Source organism: Thunnus albacares, chromosome 3 (genome assembly GCF_914725855.1).
Source record: "Thunnus albacares chromosome 3, fThuAlb1.1, whole genome shotgun sequence".
Classification (NCBI taxonomy): Eukaryota; Metazoa; Chordata; class Actinopteri; order Scombriformes; family Scombridae; genus Thunnus; species Thunnus albacares.
In genome coordinates, this window is record NC_058108.1 from 30,546,933 (window position 1) to 30,573,374 (window position 26,442).

Sequence of the window (26,442 nt, forward strand, 5' to 3'; positions counted from 1 at the left end):
TGCGCTGTAGTCGCGACAAACTACATTAGATTTTAAAAAAAAGCTGTAAGGTTAAAGGTTAGGAGCAGAGTAAACTCTGCATACTTGACCTTCACCAGCAAAGAGACCAGCCCAACTGCCCAACTGAAGTTTCTGTGCGTTACCGAGGCAACGAGCCGTCGCCGTGGTTGCACTGACAACTTCTGCTCAGCCAGGTAAGAAAGTCACCGAAGTTTGTTCTGTTATTTCGTAGTTGTGTAGCTAGTTAGTTGTTTTGAATAAGTTATTTAACTTCTGAAACACACCTTTTGCTTCCTAGTTGTCTTGGTATCTGAACTTCAGCCGTATTAAGAGCAGGTGGGGGAAGTCTAACGTCTTTGGTTTACTACTTAGTTAACTAGGTTAGCTGTTACTAACTAGCAAAGGTTAGTAAACAGTACAACTTTTTAACGTTATACACTACTGAAATGGAGAACAACGAAACCCACAAAAAGTTATATGTTTAATTTAAAATATCATGTTAAGTTTAGAATTCATATAGGATAAAAAAAACTATCGGTTAAACAAGTAAATCAGTGCTTTTGACCCATTAGACTGTGCTAATTAAGCTGTTTCTGCAATTGAAAGTAACTAACGTTAGTTTAACACATAGAGGAGGTATTGACAAGATTTTATCTTTGCACTTTATTTCATTATGACTTGCTAAATCTCAGTAGAAAAATGCAGCTTTTCCCAATGCTAGCAAGGGACGGAGTATCTGGAAAAAAGGAAGTTAGGCTACATACCAGTTATAAACCGAAATGCTGACACTACAAATCCTAAAATATGTCATCATCTCGATATATTGTTATTATTATTATGTGATATGTGACACTATAATGAAGTGACTTATATGGTATTATAATTTTTAGTGCAGTAGATTTCCTAGACAGTAGATTAGGAAAACAATTATATATTGCCTAAGTACTCTCCTCACCTGTCTAAAACTGAATTTGTTGCTTACAGTCAGTAAGAGTAGAGCTCTTGCAACAGTAATAAATGTGTCTGACATCCCAGTCTAGAATATTGTATTCTGTTTTTGGTATGTAGCCAGTTAATGCAGGATAGGTAAAGCATAATATGATAGTGCATGGTGACTCACACTATTCATTAATGTATTTTTTTTACCTTCCAGAAATTCCAGAAAAGGTCTTTATGTAGATTGGAAAGATAAAGTTTGTGGTACCTAAACCTGCTGATGATATTCATAGAGAGATCAGCAGCATGTTCGCTGCCACTTCAGAGAAAAGATCCCATGGTGGAACATCTAAGACATGTGGAAAAGACAGTTCCAGGCCAAATACCAAGGTCAAGAAAAAGGCCCACTCTCCAACTGTCAGTATTTCTTCTGGGTATCAAGTGACTTTACCTCCTCTATACCCAGAGCCACCATGCTTCTCAGCAGCTTCACTGGGCAGGTCTGTATTCAGTCGTACCTCCATCCGTCAAAGTGTCCCCTCTGACAGACCTTTATCAGTGGTGGAACTTCCTCATCTTATAGCCCAAGTAGGACCAGGGAAGGCCATCGGTGACGCAAAATGGACAGAAGGACCCCGACTAATGGCCTCAGCATTGGCCACTGACATCCCTGTCAGAACTGCTGATGAGTCACCAGCAAAGAGGTAAATTAAATAATTACAGAGATCTGATTTAGAATGTGACTCACGCTCTGATTCAATCTGATCCAATTTTAAAAGTTTTGGGTATGAGTGTCATTTCCAATTTAGCTTATGAGAAATATTGTACTAGTTTATGACATAAACAAATACAATGCTGTTATCATACTACATCAGGAAAAATGAGCCTGAGTAAATTTGTAATAATTATGATATCCTGTATGTAATAGGCATAGGTCTCCACAAAGTGACAGAAAAAGTAGCTGACAGATTAATGCTAAGTCCTACAGCATACCTTCCTCTGTTGTTTACACTCACTTTTATTGTTTCAGTTTCACAGAGAAAGATGAATCAATGAAAGTAACAACAAGTAAGAATAAAAAGGCGACCAAACCAAATAACATTCCTCTCACTGGCACAGAGGTAGTTCAACTATTTGTTAGGAAAGGAGACCTGGGAGAACTGGAGCTTTATCACCTGAAAGAAGTGGCGAGTGACTCTTACAGGTACACTTGAAAGTTATTCTACTGCAATGCACACTGTTTAAATATGAATGAAATGTATAAAGGCACACATGTCTTCTCTTCTTTTAGACCCTACGACCTGCGAGTGGTCCATTCCAGTGAAGCTGGTTCTGAGCACTATGTCTTCTCCTCTCATACTGTCCTACATGTGACAGAGAGGGGTTATGGTGGACTTGTCAGTCTGGCAGAGTGGTACAGAGAGTCTGTGTTGTGGACAGCTTTGCAGGAAATCACATTTTTCAGGGACTTCAGAATGCGGAAAGCTTTTACCTGGTAATAATAATAATGATAATGATAATAATAATAGCTTTATTGGTATAGCACCTTTCATACAAAATAAAATATAGAAGAAATTACATGCAACAAGTGCTTCACATCAAGAAAGTCATAAAAGGCATGAAATGAACATAAAAACATGTAAATGTACAAAGAAATAAAACATTTTGATATAAGATAAAGTGAAAACAGAATACAAAATAAAATAAAAATAAAATAAAAACAAAGTGAAAACATAGAATACATACAATGTATAAAATTAAGTAAAAGTACATGTAAGCTGTGCTTTCTGTCTTGTAAGTGATGTTTTTTTCATGCTTTACCTGCTTGGTGTTTTTTGTGGCAGGTGGCGCAGAAATGTGCGCAAGATCTTTTTTCAGCGCAAGTGTGACAAACTGCAGGGTATGCTGCTCATATCTGTACCTCAGTTCAGAAATGCCCTTTTTCTTTTCTCCAGGTGAGTCGTATCAAATATTCCAGTCTTGAATTATACAATAATGGGATTAATGTCAGCTGGCAAGTGATGCTTTTGATTCAGTATTAGCAGAATTGTTGCTTTTATTATAATATTTAATATGCTATTATTAAGCTAATTTAAACTCTGACCTTTAGCTTTCATGTACAGTAAGGTGTAAGACAGACAGCGTTAACATTAAATGTTCAGATTTCCCACTAATAATATTATATCTTTTACAGAGCAATTGAAGAACTGAAAAGGACATGCTGGCTGCCTCAGAATGAGTCACAAACCTACACATTGCTGGAATTCAAGAATGTTCTGATCACTAATAATCAAGAGTGTCTGCAGATATTGGGGAAGTTATCACAGTATCGCGCTGTCATCCTAAATGTGGTACTTCATTTTTGTATTTCTGACGTAATGCAAAACTAGCTAAAACTAAAACCTGTGTAATCTATATAGAATAGCATTAATTATTGAGTATTCGAGAGCATGGCATTTCTTTTTCATGAGTAACATTTGGGAGCATGAGAAAGAACTTTTATAGTTTCAGCTGAGAAAGAAGCCTGTCTATTTCATGGGCATGTGGTCAGTGTTCTGGGTGGCATCGTTTTTAGAAGATAAGCTATTCAAATGTTACTACTGTAGTAATGCTCTTTTATCCCCAGGTGAAAAAGAACAGCTATAAGGCCTACCAGGAGCTCCAGCTGCACATGGAATATGCTAAAAAGCCAAATAAACGCTTCGAGCCCATCCACCTCCATCTGGCTCACCAGCAGGAACTGAAGAAAGAGTTGTCCCAGGCTGAAAGCAACTTAGACAAACTGGGCAACTTTGCTGCTCTCATTAATCAAATGACTGTGCAGAGTCTCATCACGATCATCAGACAACATGTAACCTCTTTCCTCAACAATGTTTTGAAGGTGACAAGAGATCATTTGTTAACTCCACTCAGCGGTAGCGGTGTATCCCTACAAAAACATAAACCTTCCTGCTAGAAAAAATGGCAAAAAAATAATAGCATTGTAATTTCCGTCTTTAACACATTTAACACGGTTTTTAAGTTAAGATTAAGTCATGGAAACCGATTGAACACTGCTGCAGCCTGCTCTATAGCTATTACCAGGAAAGATATGGAGCCAAAACTAGAATTACTCTTATGCACCACTGCTACATAATATAATGGAAGCATCAGATAAAAAAGCAGTTAATGACCATTTAATCAAATAAATGCTGTTTTTTGGTATTTGTCAGAGGGAGAAATCTCAGCAGGGCTGTCTCTTCCAAACCGAACTGTGTGTCAGTGCCAGTGGTCAGCTGACTGTAAACCCACCAATAAATCACTTCCAAGAAGCAGTGAGTGAAGCGCTCCTGACTGTTGGTGACTCTGTAATTCAGGTGATTTATACATTTCACAGTTGTAAATACAGATGAATTTAAGTTTGTTTGCTGGCTAAATGTTAACGTAATTTAACCCTTTGTGGCATTGACATCTACTATACAGTATATTTTTCAGTTGTTGGCACTGGATGGTATTACTGTTACTAGAAAGTGTGTCTCATATTTGTGAATGTTTGAAAAGGATTGGTGGCTCGATTACTAAAATGTGTTTAATTGTGAAAAATGGTAGGTTTTAGTATCTCAAAATTCACAGAAGCTATGGTCATACTTATTTTAAATTTGGTATATATTGCGAGTCTCTTGATCATGAGTTTATAACCAGCCTCATAACAGTTTTATGCTCTGGTAGATGTGTGACACTTGTGGATTATTCCTGGAGGTCAGCAACAGATTCTTCAGCTCTGGTTTTGCTCAGGACTCAATTTCTGACTTCAGTTGTCTTGAATATCCTGCTTTTACAGGTACAGCCTTTTGCATTTAAGTTGTCGTTAATGCTTGCAGTTTTAAAGATATAATATTGTTTTATCAAGATTAAAGATTAAAGGTAAAGATACAGATACAATTTTGCATGTCAGAATGCACAATGCTAATTTATTTACTTAGTTAAAATGTAGATTATGATTTCCATGTGTTTTAACCCCCAGGGGAAAATAAGGACAATGATGGAATGGCTTGTCACAGAAAGTTTTGCTGCTGGCGATTGTTCAGAGACAAGTCACTTCACTCGCTGGTTCTGCCAGAACAGACCTTGATAATGGTGCAGGGCAATCAGATGCATGGCAGCTACTATCCTCTCTCAAAAGGACAGCTGGTGTGGCAGATCAGCAGCAATGATGTTTCAAAACAAGCTGAGAAAGAGCAGATCAACATCATGCAGGCAAGACTGTGACTTTCATTTCTAGAAAAAGTCGATCATAATCAATACACATGTAAAATATTTTCAATATCTGCACGTATTTCTAATTATTGTCACTGTTTTTTGTTGTTGTCACTGGACAGGAAGCTCAATCAGAAATCCAACAGCTGTGTGAGAGGTACAGATGGTTGGTAGACATCCATTTGTTCATTAGTCAGTGGAATCCAGCCTCTCTGGAGTCCGTAAAGTCTGCTTTACTGTATGAGGAGCATATTAAGAAGGTGCGCCACTGGTCTGAAAGAATCCACACACTTCCCTCATCAGTCTCTACCTCCAACCAGCTATTCATCATCCTCTGCACCCAAATAAAAGAAAATCTGGGTATGTCTGCACTACATGACTTACTTAATCTTCTCCCCATTGTGTATAAAAAACTCAATTCCTTGATTCCTTGAAGTTAAATAATCATTGCCCCAAACCAGGAAGGAGTAATGAAATGGGACATTCCCATAAGAAACAGCCAGTTAATTTTTGTGGTTTGTTAAAATAGAAAGACTTACTTTCTGATCTTCTATGCTTTTTCCATTTGTTTCTCCAGGGCAACATCTGAGTTTTATTGAAGAAGAAGTTCAAGAGCAGCTAGCTGAGCAGATCAGACTGTACTCAGAGAGCCTCGTATCAGACTTGGAGAGGGCTACTGCTGAACTCAAGACAGAACCCAGAGACTTACATGACTTCTCAAAATACGCTATTATGGTATAGAAACTCTTTAAACTTTATTTACCTGCATAAAAAATAAAGTATTAAAGAAGAAAAAGACAAAATGTAAAGAAGAGAAATACTGTAGATTACTGGTTATGGTTAGGACGGATAAAACAGCCAAAAGGGTAATAAAAGATCCTATAAAAAGACAATACCTTTTTTTATTTAACAAGGATGGCAAATGGAAGATTCAGATTCCCAGCAACTCCTCTTTTGGTCGCATATTCACTTTAATTGAATTATTTATCACCTCCCTTTCCAGAGCGAATGTGCTCTGGATTTATATTTTATAATCCAAGCATAATCAGGTGATAGATGGTATATTTCAACAGTTGCAATACTATAATTTAAATAAACATTAATGAATATATTCCAGTATGTAATTGTAGAATTAGGATGAGTGAGTGCAATTTTATTTTAGATAAAATCTAAAATTAACAAAATTAAAGATATATTTTTGAAAATGAATTAAATGTAATTAATTACATGTTGAATATAATGTCAAAAATTATTTTAAACAAACCTAAATGTTTCTTCTCTCTGCAGCTCAGGGAGTCTGTGAAAAAGTTGTCTGACATGCAGAGACGTTTGGAGTACATTCACTCCCTCCGGGACATCTGCTTGAACTATAGGACAATGACTGAACAGGAGAGGACTTTAAAAGAAAAGGTCTGCTGACATAAAAGAGAAAATGATTGAATGAATTGTCACATTAAAGTTGTACAACTCAATTTATTGCATAACTTCAGAAGATTACAGCAGTTAGATCACATCTGAGTTATGACTTCTTTGACACTGCAGTGTGTGTGCTTCTGTTTGTGTTCTATATTTAGATGCTGGGCTTGTGGGATTGCCTTTTTCCTCTCTTGAAACAAGCAGATAGCATTGTGTGCCATCATCTTCCTTCGATGGCTAGCGCATTGGACACAATGTTCTCATTTTTGGTCTGTGACCTTAAAAATATGGTCTCTAAAGCTACCTTTGGACAATTCCTTGATCCATCCAAGAATGCTGATGAGATGGTCTCCAAACTGAACTACATGTGTGCTCATGTGCATACTCTCAAAACAAAGCTGGAACAGCTTAGTAGGAACAGTGAAAATCTACAAGGTGAGATGTTCTGAATTATATAAATGAATGAATAAATCATAAGTCATTTGTTTATTTTCCTTATATTGAGAGTTTGTATCATTGCAGTAGACCTGGGAATTTGAAAATAGCAGTTACAGGCATGAAAAAGTTATTATTGAACATGACCACCACAGCAAAACACTTTTTTATTAAATTACAGTATGCATGACCCACACTAAGGCAAATGTATTGTCTTGTGTGACAGTTGCAGCAGCAGATTTGCCACATTCAAACTACATACTGAAAAAGGAGAACAAATGGAACATTAACAGTGGTTTTGATCCTGGAATATCCATGGAAAATACTATTGTCATGCCATTAACTTACAAAAGATTCTTCCACTCTCTCATCTTCTAATTAGACCATTATGTTTCCCATGATTTTCCATTAGAAAATCCAATGGATTTGACCATTCTAACAACAGATGTTCACAAAATCAAGGCCCGTAAGGAGCTGTGGGAGCTGACAGCTCTATACAGAACATGGATAAAAGAGTGGAGAAAGTTGCTGTTCACTGAGGTAAGATGCCAAATAAACTTCTGTCTGCTTATTGACATGATGATATTTTACAAACAGTTAATAATTTGTATAAAATGATGTGTACATTTTAAACAAATACTCTTTATAGTCCCAGTATGTAGTTATAGCAATCACAATTTATATAATTTGGTTAAAATATACTTGAACCTGAATTTGCTTTGGTCTTAATCGATACCCTTCTAAAATTTCTTCTCTCTTGGAAAAAAAAGCCTAATGTTAGCATCTGACGTGTTAGCAAACACACCCTATAGCATAGTACAAGGTCTAAAATTAAATAAACTGTTTTTTAAAGATAGAAAAACACTGAGCTGTCATCGTTGTCCATGTGATCTGAACCAAGAGATAATTAACCCATGTGTTTTGATCCCCTGTCATGTCATATAATATATATAGAGGCTGCTGTCAAATTGCAGCTAAGCCAAGACAACAACTCAGTATTTCACCTGAAAAAACAGCTCTCTTTCTCCTCTATCTTTTGATTTTTCTGACCTTACTGCTAATATTAATCTTCCGAAATATTTTTCTGTCAGGTTGTGGTGTCACAAGCTCAAGAGAAAATTGCCAAGTGGCAGGAGCAAGCTATATCTCTAACAAGCACCATACCTACACATGATGCAGTGCTGCAGGAGACTTTGGGAATCCTAGAGAGCTTAAGCCATCAGCTTGCAGTCATGGCCAAGCTGCAGAGCCCCACACTCAAACATAAACACTGGAAAGCTATTTTCCAAGGTCAGATACTCAGCCCATAGTGTAACACATGCATGTTCTGTGAACCACAGCATGTCTAATATGATCAAAATACATTCCATCTGACAGGCATGGGCCTACTATATGTCCCAGAGAAGAAGGTGACTGTTGCTGAACTGATGTCTCAACAGCTTGAAGTTCACCAGGAACTAATTAATAAGGTGGGAGCCAAAGAGATGTTACATATTGCGCATGCTGTGGCAGTGGTACTAAAATCAGGAAACATAAGGGCAGAAATAATTTGTTGAAAAATTTCAGGTGAAAACTGATAGGCTCAACCAACACCAAATTATCCTTATATATTACTTAAATGTGACACTCAACTGATTTAGCTTACAGTAACTTTTACTTTGTCAGATATGCAGGGATGCACAAGCAGAGTGTGACATGGAGCAGGCCTTCCAAAGGCTTCAACAGGAATGGAAAGCCAGACTCTTCCAGCTGGATAAATTCAGAGTTCCTGTTTGGCAGTATTGTGAGCAACAACATGGATTAACAGAGAGGCCCACAGCTGGCACCATTTCAAATTCCCAAACTGCCAGTCAAAAGTCCTGTAATGATGTTAGATTCATCGTCATTGGTGAGACTGAATAACAACTGACTGAATAACAAGCTAGTAAATGAATAATACAGATGTAGTCATTGTTGTAGTTGGTGTTGAGTCTTACTTTTTACTGCATGCTTATTGAATTACTTATTTGGCCCCATGAACAGAGGGAAGTATGTAGAAATTAGATTCTGTGATCTGCTAATATGCTTTTTTTTAGATACGAAAATCCACTTTGCTCAGACGGAAAATGATTTGATGTCTTTGTCCATCATTTTGAAGTCCTCACACAGCACTGAATTCAGGTTGCAGGTGGAAGATTGGATTCAGTCACTACAAGAACTCGGTATAGATTTTCAGTATTTTCCTCCAAGTGCAGAAACAGAACATACTTGTGAGAATACAGTTTATTGATTTTTGCTTTCCCTTTCAATATTTATAGGGAAGCTGCTTGATTTATTTGAAAGATACCAGCAAATATGGGCCTTCCTGACCAAGGTGTTTCATGAAACATCCTTTAGTGTTCAGAGAGTGGACCTGGTATGTCCCTGTGTCATCAAAAGTCAAACCAACATCATTTTTACAATGCTTTGAAACTGATGAATGTCAGTGCTTTGCTTTATTTTTACATGTCAGATTAATGCAGATTTTTCTTCTTATTCCATAGCTGGAGCGTTTCCAACCAGTTGATGAAACATTTAAGAACATTATACATACTATATCAACTGACCTTCGTGTGTTGAACCTTGTGCATTCCAAGATGACAAATGATAAATTCCATGGTAATAGTCTTTGCCAGATCCTCATTAATGGTCTTTCTACAATGGAAGCTATATACAACCAGATGGTGGATCTCCGGGATGCCCTCTGTGAAGTGTTTCCAAGAGTCTGGTTCTTGAGTGACAGGGAAGTAATAGAACTACTCTGCTTTCACCCAACACCCTCTACACTGCTACCCTTTGTACGCAAATTCTTTAAAGGGGTACGTTGGCTCGAGGTGGACCATGAAATGCCATCCAATACAAGAGATCTAAAAGGTTGTGGGGCTACATCTGTTAGCCACAGACATATGAAGGTGCTTGGGGTTTTTGGCAGCCTACAGGAGCACATTACTTTTATTTCTCCTTTGGAACCAAATTGCAATCCCTTGGTTTGGCTTTGTGCCTTTGAGAAACAATTCAAGTTTACCATGGAACAGCTCCTGAAACAATGTGCTGATGTACAAAGCCAACTTAAACCATCCAATCAAGACTTGTCATGTGATACGAAAGTTGGAGACATCCTGCTCCATATTGCTGATAGGAGGAAAAATGCACAACCTGTGCTGGATATGCTGTCTGAATATCCCCTTCAGTGTCTGCTGGTGGCTGAGGAGGCAGTATGGTTCAGAGTTGTTCTACAAGCTTTCCAAGAATCAAGCTCGATGAAGTTGAGCAACATAAAGGCATACAACTGTGCAAAACTGAAAACCCTTGGCCAGTCCATAAGGGATAGAATCACAGGGTCTACAAGTGAATCACTGGTTTCTAAGTACATGATGATGTGCCTGCGTGCTTTAGTGCAACTTACAATGAATCATGCACAGCAGCTATCTCAACTCATGGAGGTGAAATGTGAGCTGGAATCGTCTTTTGAATGGCTGAGTTTAATGAAGTATTGTATAACCTCAGATGATCAGAGTGTAAAAGGCAATGATGATTCAACATGTTATGTGGATGTTTTGTGCCATCGACTCCAGTATGGTTATGAGTATTTTGGTCCAGAAGATTGGTTGATGGTGCACACTCCCTCCACAGATCGGGGGATAATGGGGATTCTCCTTGCACTGACAAGCTACAGGTGTGGGTTTATGAGTGGACCTTGCATGTCTGGAAAGAAAAAGACTGTGGTCCAGTTAGGGAAAATGCTGGGGCGACAGGTTGTCATTATACAGTGCTGTCCAAGCATGAGACCCAATGTTGTTCAGCAGATGTTGTTTGGTGCTCTCCAGACTGGAGCATGGCTTGTGCTGGACTCTGTGGACTTACTAACACAAGGGATCCAGTCATCACTGGGACAGTATCTAGAAGACATTCACCAATCCTTCTCTGAGTTAATGAAAAAGAAGAATCAAAGTGTGAATGAGGAGCTAAAGGATGGGACTACTGATGGGGTCACAGGTTGCAAAAACATTGTGGATCCAGAATGCCATATGGTACTTGCAGGGAAAAGCCTTTCTGCTAGCCTAAGCTATGGATGTGTTCTCATTTCATCAAAGGGGTACACATCTGAAGTTCCACAAAGTCTCCGATTTGCAACCAGACCTGTTGCATTAACCCATCCAGATTACAGGATCATTGCAGAAGTAATGCTGGCCTCCATTGGTTTCTCAGAGGCCATGTCTTTAAGTCGACGTCTGGTGTCCCTCATCAGCCTGGCCAAGGATTTGCTCTATCTGCCTGATGTCATCACTCAAGACCAGAGCGGTTATCTTGTGGTCTTGCAAAAGATCATCTCTGCCTCTGAAATACAGTTACAACAAGGTGTAAGGCAACGAGAAATTTCAGATAAGGCTAAACGATTGGCTGCAGAACAAACTGATCTTACACCTCCACAAAATGTGACTGCCAGACTTATTGAGAATGATAGAGAAGAAGCTGAAAAGCCTTCAATGTCGTGCAGCTCTCATTTCTCAATTATACGGGGATTAATGGAGGAGACAGCTATTGTCAAAGCAATTCTTTCTGTGTTATTACCTGTTATTCATGAGCCCAAGAAAGCCTCACAGTTCTACATCATTTTCAAGGACACATTCCCCATAGCATGCCAGTTTCCTCTTTTTCAACAATATATTGATGAAGAAGAAAAGAAGCAACTTAAAGAGGCAGTTACAGAAGAATTAGAGAGGAAATTGTTTCATTCTGACACAGAAATGATTTGCAGTGCTCTTACACTTTACCATACCATGACATTCTCTCAGGCTGTTATGCTTGTAGGGCACACAGGTAGTGGAAAAACAACCTGTTTTAGTGCTCTAGCTGGAGCACTCAGTAGTCTGGCTGCCAAGGCAGTGGAAAATGTGTTTGAAAATGACAATATGATTGAAGAAGGTACCCCACAAGCAGAGTCACAGATCTCTGCTTTAACCTGGAGCTACATTGACACTGTGGTCTTATTTCCTAATGCCATGTCTCACAAAGAGGTATTTGGTTACTTCTGTGAAAAAAGAGGATGGCAAGATGGAGCTGTTGCAAAGGTGTTGAGAGATTCAGAACGACGTGAACGCACAAGTTCTGAAATGTGCAAGAATAAGAAGAAAAGTGATCAGACCACAATAATGAAATGGCTTGTAATGGATGGAGAGCCTGTGGGGCAACCTGGCTGGTTAGATTACTTAACCACACTGTGTAATCTCGAGGACCCATATCTGTACCTGTCATCAGGTGAAACACTTGCGCCGTCCCAATCACACCTTAAGCTACTTATGGAAATCACTGACCTAAGTGATGCAAGTCCCTCTGTAGTGACTCGTTGCAGCCTTGTTTATTTCACAGGGACTGATCTGTGGAAGGCTGTGTGGAAGAGTGAAATGGATGCTCTCCATTGTGAACACACACTGGATCAAGGGACCTTGAAAATGTGGAATCGTCTGGGTGAAGATCTTTTCTCCAGCACTCTGAGTTTGCTTAAGCAAAATGCAATTCATAGTGAAGGAGAATCTTGTAAAAGCTCAATATATGGCATGAAAGAAATCATGTCATTCAGTCGGATCCTTCGTGCCCTCCTACAACATTTTGGGAAGGAAGTAGAGGAATCTGAAGCAGCACCACAAATAGACAAAAGAGGTATGACCATTACTCAGGTTCTTAAAAATTTAACATAAGTCGTAGTTAAGTTAGGGATATAACTTTTCAAACAACTGCTATGTTTATCACTGATTATACCAGCAGATATACCTCTACATAGAACTGACACGTCAGATGCCGAAATGAAAGAAGGGCTTTTTCTGGTGGCCTATATTTGGGGGTTTGGTGGACATCTGCATCCTCGGTATGACAATCCTAAATTACCTTTTATGTTGTCACCTGTCTCATACTGTACGCACACACCAGGCAAATGTTTTAGTCATGTATTATTGCCATCAAAATGTCTTGTAACTTTTTTACCAAAATGCCTCCAAAATGAATACAAGTCATAGTTTTTCTCATACTGTATATTTTATGTTTTTATTTCAGCCACTGGCCACAGTTTGACACTGTAGCCCGCCAGCTTCTGTTTAATAGCCGGTACAAACTTGTGGTTCCAGGTGAAGAGACTGTGTTTGAACACTTTTTTGGCATCGACAGTAAGATATGCCCCAGGGAATCACTGTTGACAAATTCCATCACTCCCAAGGTTTGTCCTGAACAAAATACATAAATTTAGTGTTCATGTACATTTTAATATCTGAACTAATAAGAGTCTTAATGTATTTACATAGTACAGGAAATATACATATCTCCTGAACCTCATGTTGGAGGCAAATCAGCCAGTGTTGGTTGCAGGAGAGCCCTGTTCAGGAAAAACCACTCTGTGTAACTCTTTGTTGAGTTTTGACAAGCCACACATTAGCCTACCAGCCAATCCACTCCTGAGCTCCAGAGACCTGCGCTCAATACTGAATGGCATCAGCTGCCAGAGGACCTGCAAAGATACCATGGGTTCCATGACCAAACAGTCAAGCCTGCTTCTTTTTGTGGATGATTTGCATGAAGCCCCATGTGGTGAGTAGGAAAAAGTACCTTAGGGGGAGTAAATGTGTTGAAATTTAAATCTAAATGTACAATGTGTTAAACTGTATCAATTTAGTATATCTTTCCTTTTGATAGATGTGTTTGGGAAGATGTCAAAGGCCCTAGAGACGCTACGACAAAGTATTTCAAAAGGAGGGATTCTTACATTTGATACCAACCACTTCAAGTTATTGAGTCCTGGAACCATCAGCTACATGGCTACCTGTTGTGTCTTTGAATTGGGCAACCACCACAGTCACTTGATATCTTCCCGGCTCTCACGCCTGTTCTCCATCTTTGTGCTTCCTAGCTTAACCATAGACAGTATATTGTCTATCCATTCTCCTCAGCTAAAACTTTGGCTCCAAAACATGCCATTTATCCAGAGTGTTGCGGATATGGCATGTTGTATCATCACTGCAACTAAAAATCTGTATCATGCAGTTGGTGAAAAATTCCAGCCCAATGTGCAGAGGCCCTATTTTATGTTCTCCCATCATGACCTGCAAAAGGTGTTTCGGGGGATGTGCCTGTGGCAGCCTAACATCCCAAATACAGCGACAATGCAGAAAAAGAAGTATGCAACACCAAGTTTTCTTCCAGTCCTGACAGGGCCTGCAACAACAGTGCTTGACATAGCACATCTCTGGATGCATGAGTGCATGCGTACTTTCAGTGATAGGTTATGCTCAGAGGATGAAAGCAAAACTCTTCAGTCACTCATAGCCAAGGCAGCAACAACACACTATGGAATTAGATTGGTCAATGAACTCAACTCTGACAGTTTAGATTGCCCACCTGCTGTCACAAGCCTCGCTGTTCACACACTACCCATTGACACAGCAGGCACCTGTAAGCCAATAGGTCAGAGTCCAGATACACTAAATCTGGTACAAGAACCAAAACCAGCTGGCCAATTAGACCCGAAGAAAGACTATACATTGACTGATCCATCCTTTCCGTCTGAAAACAATCATTTAGAAGATGCAAGCCTAAAACCCCACCCTCTGCAACCCCAGATTCTTCAGCATATGGAGAATGTAATGGCTAAACTTGTATATTGTCCTGAGCTCTCTGAGGCCTTGAATTCAATGACTCAGCAACGCAATTTCAAATGTAGTTCTTCTTACCAGGAGGGAGACCTTGATGTACTAGTGCAGCAGGTATCTGCACTCGTGGACAGAAAAGAGGAAGACAAAGGACAGGAAGTTGATAATGCCCACAACATCACATCCAAATACATGGTACACAGACAGAGGGTGTGTCAGCTGTTACATATCCTCAGGGCTTTGCTCATTCCAGGAGGTCATGGTGTGCTGTTTGGCTCAGACAGAGGCACAGGCCGCAAAACCTCTGTGCGTTTAGCCGCCTATGTCACAGGTTACCAGTTGATGGAGATACATCCTGGTAATGAGAGTAAGTTGCATAAAATCCTAAAACAGGCTGGGAGTCAAACTAGAATGGATGGCATTAATGTCATCATACTTGTCCATGAGGGAATTAGCCCATCTGTCAGAGAAGAACTTCTGGTGGCTATGGCCCACAGTACCTACCCCGGGCTCCACACAGAGGAGGACCTGAGGAACCTTGTTTCCAGAGTGACTGCTGTGAAAAACTCCAGAAGATATCTTAGGGACAGTTGGAATTTTGAGAAGTAAGAAGACCTAATTGATCTAATAGCCCTCATACTAGTTTGCTACATTATTTAGGACTAACATAGAGACAACTAGTAGTTGTTAGTATTCAACCCTCCTGTTACATTGTATCACTGAAGGATTAGGCCTAGAAATACATGCAATGTATTCAGTGTTCATTTGGAATTTACTGACATCCTAACATCCAAAAGTGTAATGTGGTGCTAATGTACTTCTGATGTATGCATCCATTAATACATTCAATTATATGTTAGTGGTACTGTAGACAAGTAAACTGCTTGCAGTTAAGTATTCGGAAAAGAAAATGTGTGTACTTTGTAAACCTTTTTTGTTCTTTTCTTTTTAACAAAGGTACTTGAGCCGAATCCACAGAAATGTACATGTGTTCCTGTTGATGCCCTTCACCATTTCAGACAGCAGTGAAATACCTGCCAACAATGGATCCCCTGGATGGAATGTAAATAAGTATTTTTTTAATGACCACACTCGTCATTGACACTTTGTGTCTGTATTGCATAACAAAACAAACAGTACTTTTCAGACCACATTCATCCAAAAAATTGTAGCTACACCTCATATTCAACAAACATTTGCAAGCAAAATGTGATCATGTCATGAAAAATGAATTTTAAAACTAAGCCAGCAAGCAGTAAGGTGGAGAAATCAGTACAGGCACAACCATTTAAGACAACAAGGTTGATTGATGCAATATCTATCAAACTGGTCTTTTTAAGTTGAATGGGGGCAGGAACCTTTGTACACCAACTGTCACATCACAGCAAAGTCAGTGAGGTTCACACTGCAGCTGTAGCCTATAAGTGTACACAGTCTTCACACAGTCCTGGTCTCTACTGTGATGTGATATTTTGAATGGCAATAGCTCTGTATGCTAAGTGTATGTTGCACAATTAACTTAAAATTGGAAATTATGTTAGAAATTGTTATTTGATTTTAAATAGTGGAGGTTTATGGAGAACATTTTACCCTATTGCGATCCAGGTACAAATGGCCAAGGCCCTGAGCCTCAGCTGCTGTGTGGAGGTGTACCAGCCTTGGTCCAATCAGTCTTTGGTGGAAGTTGCTTCTCAATGCCTGAAAATGAGTGACCCAAAAAGTAAGTCAGACCACCAAAGTGATTCATATCCATTTCATTTTTACCAGTTTCTACTGGTAGTATTATTCCAGACGGTACCAAGATACACCCTTCTTTTTCTTTTAACTCAGTGAAGAGAGAAGGCTCAGAGGCCAGTCTGTCTGTGGCTATGGCAGGAATCCATCAATCTGCATGTCAGTATGCTTCTGTCCTTCTAAGAACTCAGCCTTTCAGCCCTCAGACGTATACGGAGTTCATTGCCCACTTTGGTTACCTCTGCAACCACCTGCTCAAGCAATGGCAGGGCCAAGCCAACAGGTAGTTGGTCTTTCACTTGAAGAATCATTTTCCCCTGTCCCTGTGTCTCTAGTATTTAATGTGCTGACTGATGATGTACAAATGCAAATATATTTGTGATGATACTTTGCCAACTTTATCTGATATTGTGACCCTCTATCATATCTAAAAGAAACAAAATATTTGGTGCACTGTAAATTATCATGCAATCAAACACAGCTGTACCACAAACTACACCCTGATCAATATCTGAAACAGTCACAACAAAAATTAAACATAGTAACCTTCGCAAAGGAAGCATTTGTTGCAAGGCTGTTTATATGATTTCAGGAGACTGTACAGGTCTAAATTATATTTCTTGACATCCTTTAAATATTCTTCTACTTAATTAATCATACTTAAATTTGCAGGTCTACAATAACTATTTTTTTTTCAGAGTTGCTGCTGCTCTGTCTCATTTGGATGTCATGAGCAGCACAGCTGTGAAGTACAAACAGGACTTAATAAGACTGCAAGAGAAAGTCGCTGAGACACAGCAGGTAGTGTATATGCAGTTTAAGCAGAATCAATAGTCTGTATATGGTTGCAGCAGTATTGACTGCCACAGTGTCCATACCACAGGAGGTTCTTTTCCACCGCAGTCATGATTTAAACATTTGAAACAAATATATTGTAGAAATGTACTGCATTCAAGGGCATCTTATTATTTAATTAATTGAGAAACTCTTCAATAGCAACATTTAGTTTTTGCATCTCATTTTTTGAAAAAGTGATTATGTGACCCTGAACCATCCCATAATTAATAATTGCAATCTGAATATTAAAAAAATTCTTAGAGTTTTGTCTGTATTATTTATGCTGTAGCACAGTATTTTTTTGTGAAAACTACATATTTTAGATATCTGTATTACCACTCTGACCTCTTTCTCTCTGTCCTGCAGCTTGAGAAAGAGCTCCTAAGAGCTATAGATGATCAGAGGAGCCTGCTTGAGGAAACCCAGCAGAAATGTGTAGAAGCGGAGAACAAGCTGTATCACTTTGAAGAGCAGATCAATCACGCTCAGGAGCAGGTGAGCAGATTGCAAATTTTTGTATTATTTACAGATAAAATCATAATAATGTGTTCTGATATTGTGTTGTCAAATCCTTAGAACAATTCAGAACATCTCATAGAAGTTTCACAGAAAATGAACTTGACATTTTAAATTTTGTTTCCCAGATTAGATCTGTATTCCAGTCAGGCCTCAAGATTCTTAAGTGTTTGAATCCATCTGACCTGGAGGAGGTACGCCACTACAGAGATCCACCAGATGGAGTGGTAAAAATCATGGATGCTATTTGTTTGTTGTTTAATCGTCCACCGGGCTGGGAAAGTGCTAAACAGCTTCTTGGACAATCCAACTTTTTCCAGGTATGTGGGAAAAACATTTATACAAACAAACAAACTATTTGGTGCCACTTACTTGCTTGACATAATACAGTACTATTACATGCAAATTAACAAGGTTCTAAGTTGAGTTATCATTCCAATTTGTGTAGAAATGTGTCAGTTACCTTGCCATTGTAGTTTTGAATCCTTAGAAATTTATTGGCTGTTTTGGGATTACTCAGTTTGATTAACATTTCCCTTTCTCAGGAGTTGGAATTTTTTGACCGCTACAGACTGACAAATGAACAGCTGCAGCAGCTTGGCCAGATAGTTAAAAGCCCCCTGTTTGTACCAGAGTCTGTGCGAGAGGTGAGCAAGGCCTGCGAGTCCCTGTGCCAATGGGTCCAGGCTGTGTATGAGTGCTGCTGTATGCAGTACCACCTGGTGGTCAAGCAGCAGTTGGAGGTGCTGGCTGGAGAGGCACAAAATCAACTGTACCTGGCCAAGCAGCAGAAGGAGGATGCATATTATTTCCTAGATGATTTAAAGTTTCAGCTGCAGTTTGTACAGGAGGCCCTGAAGGAGCAACTGCTACAGCTGCACAGAGCTGAGAGCATGGAAAGAGAAGCTGCTACAGCTGTAGGGCAGTTAGAGATACATGTCAGAGATTGGAGGGCTGCTGCTCAGGTAACAGAATTTGCAAATATACAGTACATGTCATTAAACATGCCACTTAATTTATTATCATTTCTATTGAAATTAATATGTTTTTCTCAATTTTCCCCTCAGGAGGCGGAGTTGAATAACCAAACCTTACCAGGAGATGCCCTTATCCTGGCTGCAATCATTTCATATTTAGGCCCCTTTGCACCTGATGTACGCACAGAACTGCTGAGCAAGTGGAGGGAGCTATGTCAGACAGGAAGCATCAACATAAACCCCAAGGACCCTAGAGCCTCCCTGTTTACATACCCTGACACAGCACCTCCTTACCCCACACTCGATTTTCCTATCCCTGTGTCTAAGAGGCTACAGCTGCCTCTGGGTCAGGCATTAGGTATGAACAAGTGGCAGCTCCAGGATGCTGCATCTGCCAGATTGGTAGTGAAGCTGTTGCTGTGGGGCTGCAGGAATACCTGGGTTCAGCGCTGGCCTCTACTGGCAGACACCCAGCATCACCTGGAGATAAGTTCCCAAAACTTCCTCATCAAAGGTATGTCCTTAGATTTACGAATGTCTGTGCTGGGATTTGTTCGATCCTGTGTCATCCATCCCCTCTGAGATCTTTGCCAAAGTTTGTAATAGCAGTTCAGTCCAGTCATGTACTACTACAAATAATTTAACCTTTTTTTTATTCATCAAATTAGCAACTAATCCCCATTACAACTTACCATCAATTTATTTTTTGCCCATAGCTGTAACACCCAAAGGTATTCAATTTACTATGATTGTATTACCTGCCTGATTAACCAACATTACAAGCAACTGTATACAGAAAATCACAGTTTTTCCTATCCTCTTTATGTATAGACAAAATCTCCACAAAGTCTATGTTGATAGTTTAAGGCCACTGGTTATTGTAGTCTACAGACTCCATATAAGATAAGATCAGAATTATAAATTTTAAAACCAGTACAGTAAGTGTCTGTTCTACAGGAGAGAAGGCCATGCTTGAGAAGGAGTTAGAGTGTGGGATGGTGGTTTGTGCTGATGATCCAAAGCTGCTGGACAAACTGGACCAGGCTGCTGAGAAAGGTGAGTTAGTGGAGGTTACACATATAAAAAAAACTTTTGATATTTGCTTTTATTTGGTTTTGCATGATGTAGTAGTTAATTTGGTGCCAAATATGGTATCATTTTAAAAGTGCCTTTTTTCAGCCTTATATTCATTCTAAACCTTTCTTTTTGCAGGTTTAAGAGTCTTGGTTACTCATGTGGAACGTGCTGTCCCCAGTCCACAATTTATGGCCAGACTGGCACACCCTGCTGGATGTCGCCTTCCAGGATTAAAACAGCATGTACAGCTGATCCACCCTGAGTTCTGCCTCTTCCTCAGCACCTATCTGCCTGTCCGACTGCTTAGCAGTGGTAAGAAGGAGGCAATACAACTGTAAAGGGATTGACTTGGCTAAAGCTGTCTCATTTTTGCATTTCACTTGCAAAAGAAGTGAAGGATTTTCAAATTAATTTATCACCCCAGCACCATAAATGTGCGGGAATTTGTCTTGGTGACTGGCTAAATGTGTAATTCAGTGATAACACTTATGGCTATTCACAGAGAATATTTCCGCACACAGTGCAAAAATATGTTATTGCTGTATTACTCTGCTTATAAGGAATTTCATCCTAAGATGGAATATATTAAAACAGAAAAAATGAACTGGACACTGAACATTTTGGAAATGAGCTCTTTATTGGAAAGTAGTGACTAACCATTTACTCTTGCTCTTGTTCCTCAGTGATCCCTGCGTCCATCTTGGCTCAGGTATGTGTTGTTGACCTCTCTGTGAGCTCAGAAGAGATCCAGGAGCTGATGCTGACACAGCTGCTGCAGTCTGAGTGTAAAGACCTGCTGATTCAACACCTGCGGTTCCAGAATAACAAGCAGTTGCTGCAGAAGAAACTGGTTGCAGAAGAGGTACTTAAACCAGTATAAACAATCATATCAAGCAAATTCTGCTCCTGTTGATCACTTAGTTTCATATGATATAGTGAAGTATTGTCAAATTACTGTTGGACATAGGGGGATATATTTTCTCTTGAACAAAACAAAATTGGCATACAGCACCATTCCTGCCTGACTGTGACAATCCATTTGCCTTATAATTGTTGCCCAAAATTTTTGCTTTGCTCATTGAGGCCTGGTCTTGGTCAATACACATTATTTTGGAATTTACATCATTACAAGCTGGCTGTAAAGTGTGTGTGACAGTTTTCGCTTCCTCTCACACATCAGCATCAACCCTTCATTCACTTAATTAGATTAGTCTTTGTTTCCATGGCAGCTGTCATTGTTAGTTTTCTTCTTAAGTATGCACCAAAATCAGTTTGTGAATTTGAGCCGATGTCCTTGCAAAATCCTACATATTATATCTAAAATACCTTGTTGAAATATTTTTCTCAGGATTCTTGAATTTTGTGAGGTGGCAAGTCATGTCATCATCTAAATGCTCTCCGCAGTTTGCCTCTTGATCTAGCTGATATTTGTCAGACTTGAGTGATTCTCGGTCGATATTTTCCAGATTTGAATCTTGTAATGTATGCTGTGTCTTAATGAAACTACTGCTGTGTCTGTGGTCAATGGATGAAAAAGCTAATTTCTATTGTTAAGTCAAACTAAAACAGAATGTAGTGCTTTCATGTCAAATTCTACTTGATAGATAATAATAATGAATAAATAATATTAATTAAATTATCTGCTTTTGTTTATAGTTGCTGTACACCAATTGACTGTATGCAATCTTGTCTTAGGATGCTCTGATGGACTACATACTGCAGTGTAACACCACACTGCTGCAGGAATCTGATTTTCTCCCTCGTGTGGCTGTTTGTCAAGAAGCAATGAAGAAACTACAGGCGGAGATCCAGGGTCTAAGTGAGGAGCTCAAGTACCATGAGTCCCTGTTTGCTGCTTCTCGACAATTAATGAGGCTAGCTGCCACCCTCTACCAGGCTTTGCAGGAGGTGTCTCGTCTTTCCCCTGCCTACTACTTCTCCTTATCTGGCTTCATCACATTGTTGCGCAAGGCCTTCACTGTAAAGGGCAGGCCATTTGTGTCTTACACCATTGGGAAAGTGTCAGCAGGCATAATACCAGAGATCATGAACAGGATGGTAGACCAACTGTTGGTCCAATACAGACCTTGTCTCTTCAAGAGCCATGTTGCTGTTCTGAAGCTACTGGTGTCTGTGGCTCTGCTCCAGCACAACCATCTCTGCTCTGAGGCAGAGAAGGCAGCCTTCTTCAAGGGCCTTGTAGACATACAAAGTCCTGTCACTAAAGTGAAACCCTGCTCCTCTCCTGCCACCGCCTCACAGTCCTGCAATTCACTGCCCAGCTGGATATCCCCTCATATCTACCCAGAACTTCTCTGTTTAGACAGGATCCCAGCCTTCAGAGGGTTGACTGCTTCTCTTGCCACTTCCCCCATTCAGTGGCAGGAGTACCTGCACTTTACGTCCTCCACTGTAGTAGGGGCTGTTCCTTGTCGCTCTCACTCCCATCTGTCCTTGCTACAGCGGGCTCTCCTCTGGAAGACCCTGATCCCACATTGCCTAGAGGAACTCGCTGAGGCCATGGCTGCCTGTCACCTCTGCCTGTCTGGACAGACCACAGGAACTGAGGCGCCTCACACTGGGAACCCAGAGGCCCTCTCTAGATTTCTTGTCAAACATGAGGGACCCATCATTCTTACATTGCCTAGTCCATGCAAAGATAACTGGACAAGCATTCAGCCTCTTCACTTAATAAAACAATTGGCCTGCTGTGTAGCAGAAACAAAGGAGGTAATATATACTGTTTAATTTATTTTGTGTCAAGTTAATAGCTGTAAACACTGTACATCTATGCAGTCTTTGATGTTTTTCTAAATGAATACTGTGTGTTTTAGGTTCAGGTGAAAGTAATTTCTTTTGGAGGTCTGTGTGACAAAGAGTTCATCCTCTCAACTCTGGACAAAGCAGTTAATAATGGCCACTGGTTGGTTTTTAATAACTGTCACCTGTTGGACCAATGGGATGATAAAGTACTGATGCACCTCAATCAGGTGATCTCCTCTTTCAAAGGTGGGTGGTCCGTCAAGAACCAGTGTAAGCTGGATTTGTATCATTCATTAGCATTAACAAATATTATGATAAGAACAAAATTTATGAGTCCTGTTCAAAAGCCTAAAAGAAAGCATGCAATGACAGTACTGACTAACCATATTCATCCATCTCTGTCTACCTATCTGCCTTTCTGCCAACCTACATACCTCCACACAGTGAAGCCACACATAAAAAGCCAGATACACCCATTCTTCCGGCTGTGGTTTATAACTCAAGAAAATGCATCCTCCTCCATACCTGGTAAGTTTAAAATTTTTGTCTGCACTGCTCTATCGAAGTCTCCAAGGATTAGTCATCATAGCTGCAGGAAAGATGAACCAGTCTTTCCTTTTTGCCACAACCACTCAGTATGAAGCTAGAAATATTTCCCAGTCTGATTTTCTACAAACATAACACTATACACTCACAATATTGGTGTGCAGTCAGAGGAAAAAAGAACACATCAGTTTTGTACATCAGTTTTTCTCAATTAAAGCAATGTCATGATCTTTGTGATTATATTTTCTCAATAACATTCATGATTGTTCGTCTGTAATTTAATTCATGGCAAATTAAAAAATGTGCTTAAGTAAAAACATTAGCCTTTGTCTCGTTTGTTACTCATGTTGCAATAATGATTATGATGACAATGATGATTATCATTTTTATCATTAAACAGTGGCAGTGCGAATGTGTGCCCTGCCTCTGGTCTGTGACTCTGCCTGGGATGTGAAGGAGGAGTTGAGTTGCTCTTTGCGACAGGTGGTGCCTGTCATACAGCGTCAATCACTGTCAGGTGTCACAGCTGACAACTTGGAGCTCCTTCTCCACTGTGCCATCTTCCATACTGTCTTACTGCAGAGACAGACCTATAAATACCTGGGCCAGGGGAGAATCCACTGCTGGTGAGGGCAGTGACTCATATATTGTAAACTGTAGATAATATACAGTAGATTCCTTCATTCATTCAATTAATTTTAACAAATTGAAAACTTCTGCTTCAATTTAGAGGAAAACCAACCAAACCAGTGTTTCAAAGCCGATGTGTGTTTTTCAAATGGTGGATATAATCTTCATATTATTGATGATATTATTATATACATCAAGGATTTCTGCCTGTTTTAAAGGAGCCAGGAAGACCTCCAGGCTTTGGTGGACGCATACATTTGCATTGCCAGTCTCTGCCATAATAAGACTAAGGCTTTGCAGTATATAGCAGGTGAGGCAGCATGAATAGCTAAAACTGTCCTATAAGTTCAGTTGCTGTTATGGTCTAATCTTCTTTCTTTTTTTTTTAATCATAGTCAATCTGGTGCATGGCGGCCATGTGCTAGATTCTGCAGATTTGGAGGTGGTAGAGAGTGTTGCCAAGACCTGTTTCAATACAGTGTCACCTCTCTCGGACAGTGGACCACACATCCTCTCAAATATTATCAGCAGCACTGGGAACTTTGGTAACCAAGCAACTTCCTGATAATACTGTATTTTGCATAGTACAGTATATAGATTACACACAGAGTGATGGGACAGTGAAGTGGAGGAAATGGAGCATGGAAGGTTTTCAGATGTAGAGCAAGTTCCATGATTGCAGCATTGAAATTAGGCTGATCTACTAAATCAACATTGTAAACAACAAGTAGCAAGTACTCAGAAGCATTAGAGCCAGTGTGTGTGTGTGTGTGTGTGTGTGTGTGTGTGTGTTTGGTTGCCAAATGTTTTGTGTAAGTGTATTGATAAGAGCTATGTTTCATGTCCTCAGATTTGTCAGGACTGCTGCAGGTTTTGGAGAAGGGTCCTTGGGATTCAGCAAATATCAGTGATACCCTTGTGTTGGGTTTCAGTGCTGATGTGGCAGCTGAGATAGTAAAGATCAATAGCCACAATCTGAGCATACTACTGCAGGCCTCCCAGACTCTAGGAACAACAAGATGTTTCAGCACTGAATTGAACCAGCCTGTCACACTGCCAGCCTACAGCCACGCTAGAGACCGACTGCAGGCTCTGCAGAGTTACTTCACACACAAGAATGACAGCAGATATACAAATGCAGGAGCCATTTCTCACAGTCCCCTATGTGACTTCCTCCAGGCTGAGTGGGATGATCTCATTGATTCAGTATCCTCACTCCTCTCACAGCTCCAACAGCCCATTCAAAACAGCACGCCAACCTTCGCTTCCCTCCTCAAGCTCACTGACTTGTCTCGCTTGGAGAGGAGGGCAGAGTTGCTCAGGGCTTATCTCTGGCACTACAGCACTTCAGATCCACCCGGTGCCTACCGACTATCTGCTTTCAAAAATGCCAGAGGCATTCTGGTGGCATTGATGAGAGAGGCTGCTCAAGTAAATCGCAAATATGTCAGTGATATAACTCTGCATTTTCAGGTAAAGTATAAAAAGAATGAAATACTAAAAGAGCTTTTCAATTTTGGAACCCAGTGGGTGAAAAAAAGTAATTTCCTACCTTGACTTTAACCATTTGCAGGTCTTGCAGGATGATAACTAATAGTCTTCTTGTCTCTCCAGGTTCTGAGTGATAGTACATACCCAGCCTCACTTCCCACAGATGCTTTATATTTGTGTGGCCTGGAGCTGAGAGGGGCATCATGGGATACACAGATAGGAGCCGTACAAGACACACACTCTCCTCAGCCTTGCTCATTCCCTCTTGTTTGTGTCAAGGCTCAAGTTAAGAAAACAGATAGCTCATATTTAAGGGATGCCAGCGATGTCCAAGTCTCAGATGCTTCTCCATCGACTGCCCCTCAGTTACCAGTCTATCACTGCCCTCTTTATCTGGACGAAGAGCAAGAGACAGGGAACTGGGGACTGGCTGATGCTAACATTATTACTACACTTCCCCTTCATGCCAAGTTAAATCCTGTGTTGTGTAGTTTAAGAAGGGTGAGGCTAGTGAGTAGGCTCTGAGTGAACCAGCCTGCTATTAACTGCTGTGATGCACTTGGCAGATGAAAAAATGCACTGATGCAATTAGACATACTGTACTGAATAAGTGATTCTTTGTGTATAATACTGATGCCACATGAGACATGTTGTGTATGTATTCATTTTTAGGACTAATGTTCACATGATTTTACTTATGTGAATTTGCAGTTACTGTATAATGTATCTTAAACATTATGTTTTGTAATGTTTTTAATTTTGTTTTTCATTGAAGTTGTGCAGTGTTATAACAGCAATTTATGGCAACTTGTTTGATCCAGCTAAATCTCACAGAGCCCAAAACGACTGGAGAGTGTTTATCTTGACAAAATGTCACTGAATCGATTGTAAGCTATTAAAATGAAAAAAAAATTAAAAAGTAACATTGACATGTACATTGTTTTTATGCATGATCACACACAAACACACATCCACAAAATACCCTCGAAGGACTGTGTTTGAATAAGCTGTAGTTGTCCTCAAGCCTGGGGGGTTCAGTACATTCATGTTTCATCTGTTCAGTTTTGACACAGGAAGATATTTTATGTTGCAAGGTAATAAACAATACAGTAAATAATTTTATTTCTTTAATGTGTAAGATCATAATGTGACATGTTCTTTTTGACATTTTAAGAACTTAAGTTTTTGATTAA

The 26,442-nt window shown here is 39.8% G+C and overlaps 2 protein-coding genes across 4 annotated transcripts in view; both read left to right on the forward strand.

Moving 5' to 3' along the window:
- Window positions 1–26,184, forward strand: LOC122972194 (dynein heavy chain domain-containing protein 1). Of its 3 annotated transcripts, none has more exons than XM_044339044.1 (44): window positions 1–194; window positions 1,154–1,640; window positions 1,967–2,140; window positions 2,228–2,431; window positions 2,781–2,891; window positions 3,131–3,287; window positions 3,563–3,817; window positions 4,149–4,292; window positions 4,645–4,756; window positions 4,940–5,172; window positions 5,295–5,532; window positions 5,750–5,907; window positions 6,460–6,582; window positions 6,747–7,023; window positions 7,436–7,563; window positions 8,115–8,313; window positions 8,401–8,492; window positions 8,689–8,911; window positions 9,099–9,224; window positions 9,321–9,418; window positions 9,546–12,702; window positions 12,805–12,907; window positions 13,093–13,252; window positions 13,338–13,620; window positions 13,726–15,283; window positions 15,636–15,741; window positions 16,284–16,398; window positions 16,509–16,695; window positions 17,111–17,213; window positions 17,616–17,744; window positions 17,894–18,085; window positions 18,311–18,730; window positions 18,833–19,256; window positions 19,700–19,798; window positions 19,955–20,131; window positions 20,503–20,681; window positions 21,515–22,549; window positions 22,654–22,828; window positions 23,027–23,110; window positions 23,529–23,754; window positions 23,977–24,068; window positions 24,154–24,303; window positions 24,609–25,231; window positions 25,373–26,184. In XM_044339044.1, exons 2-44 carry the CDS (start codon window positions 1,243–1,245, stop codon window positions 25,772–25,774), a joined length of 13,629 nt encoding a protein of 4,542 aa, XP_044194979.1. In that variant the 5' UTR covers window positions 1–194; window positions 1,154–1,242; the 3' UTR covers window positions 25,775–26,184. The 3 variants fall into 3 exon arrangements, with proteins under 3 accessions (XP_044194979.1, XP_044194999.1, XP_044194989.1); XM_044339064.1 differs by having other exon boundaries at window positions 12,808–12,907; XM_044339054.1 differs by lacking the exon at window positions 1–194 and adding an exon at window positions 211–336.
- Window positions 1–26,442, forward strand: part of LOC122972202 (extracellular serine/threonine protein kinase FAM20C-like) — a 34,525-nt gene that overhangs the window by 6,627 nt on the left and 1,456 nt on the right. The gene's annotated exons all lie outside the window — the stretch shown is intronic.

Excerpts from the sequence above, each read along its gene's own strand:
- LOC122972194 (XM_044339044.1), top strand. The coding sequence starts at position 1,243 with ATGTTCGCTGCCACTTCAGAGAAAAGATCCCATGGTGGAACATCTAAG. Across the intron at positions 1,641-1,966 it reads GATGAGTCACCAGCAAAGAG|TTTCACAGAGAAAGATGAAT; the intron begins GTAAATTAAATA and ends TTATTGTTTCAG. Across the intron at positions 19,257-19,699 it reads CCAAAACTTCCTCATCAAAG|GAGAGAAGGCCATGCTTGAG; the intron begins GTATGTCCTTAG and ends TCTGTTCTACAG.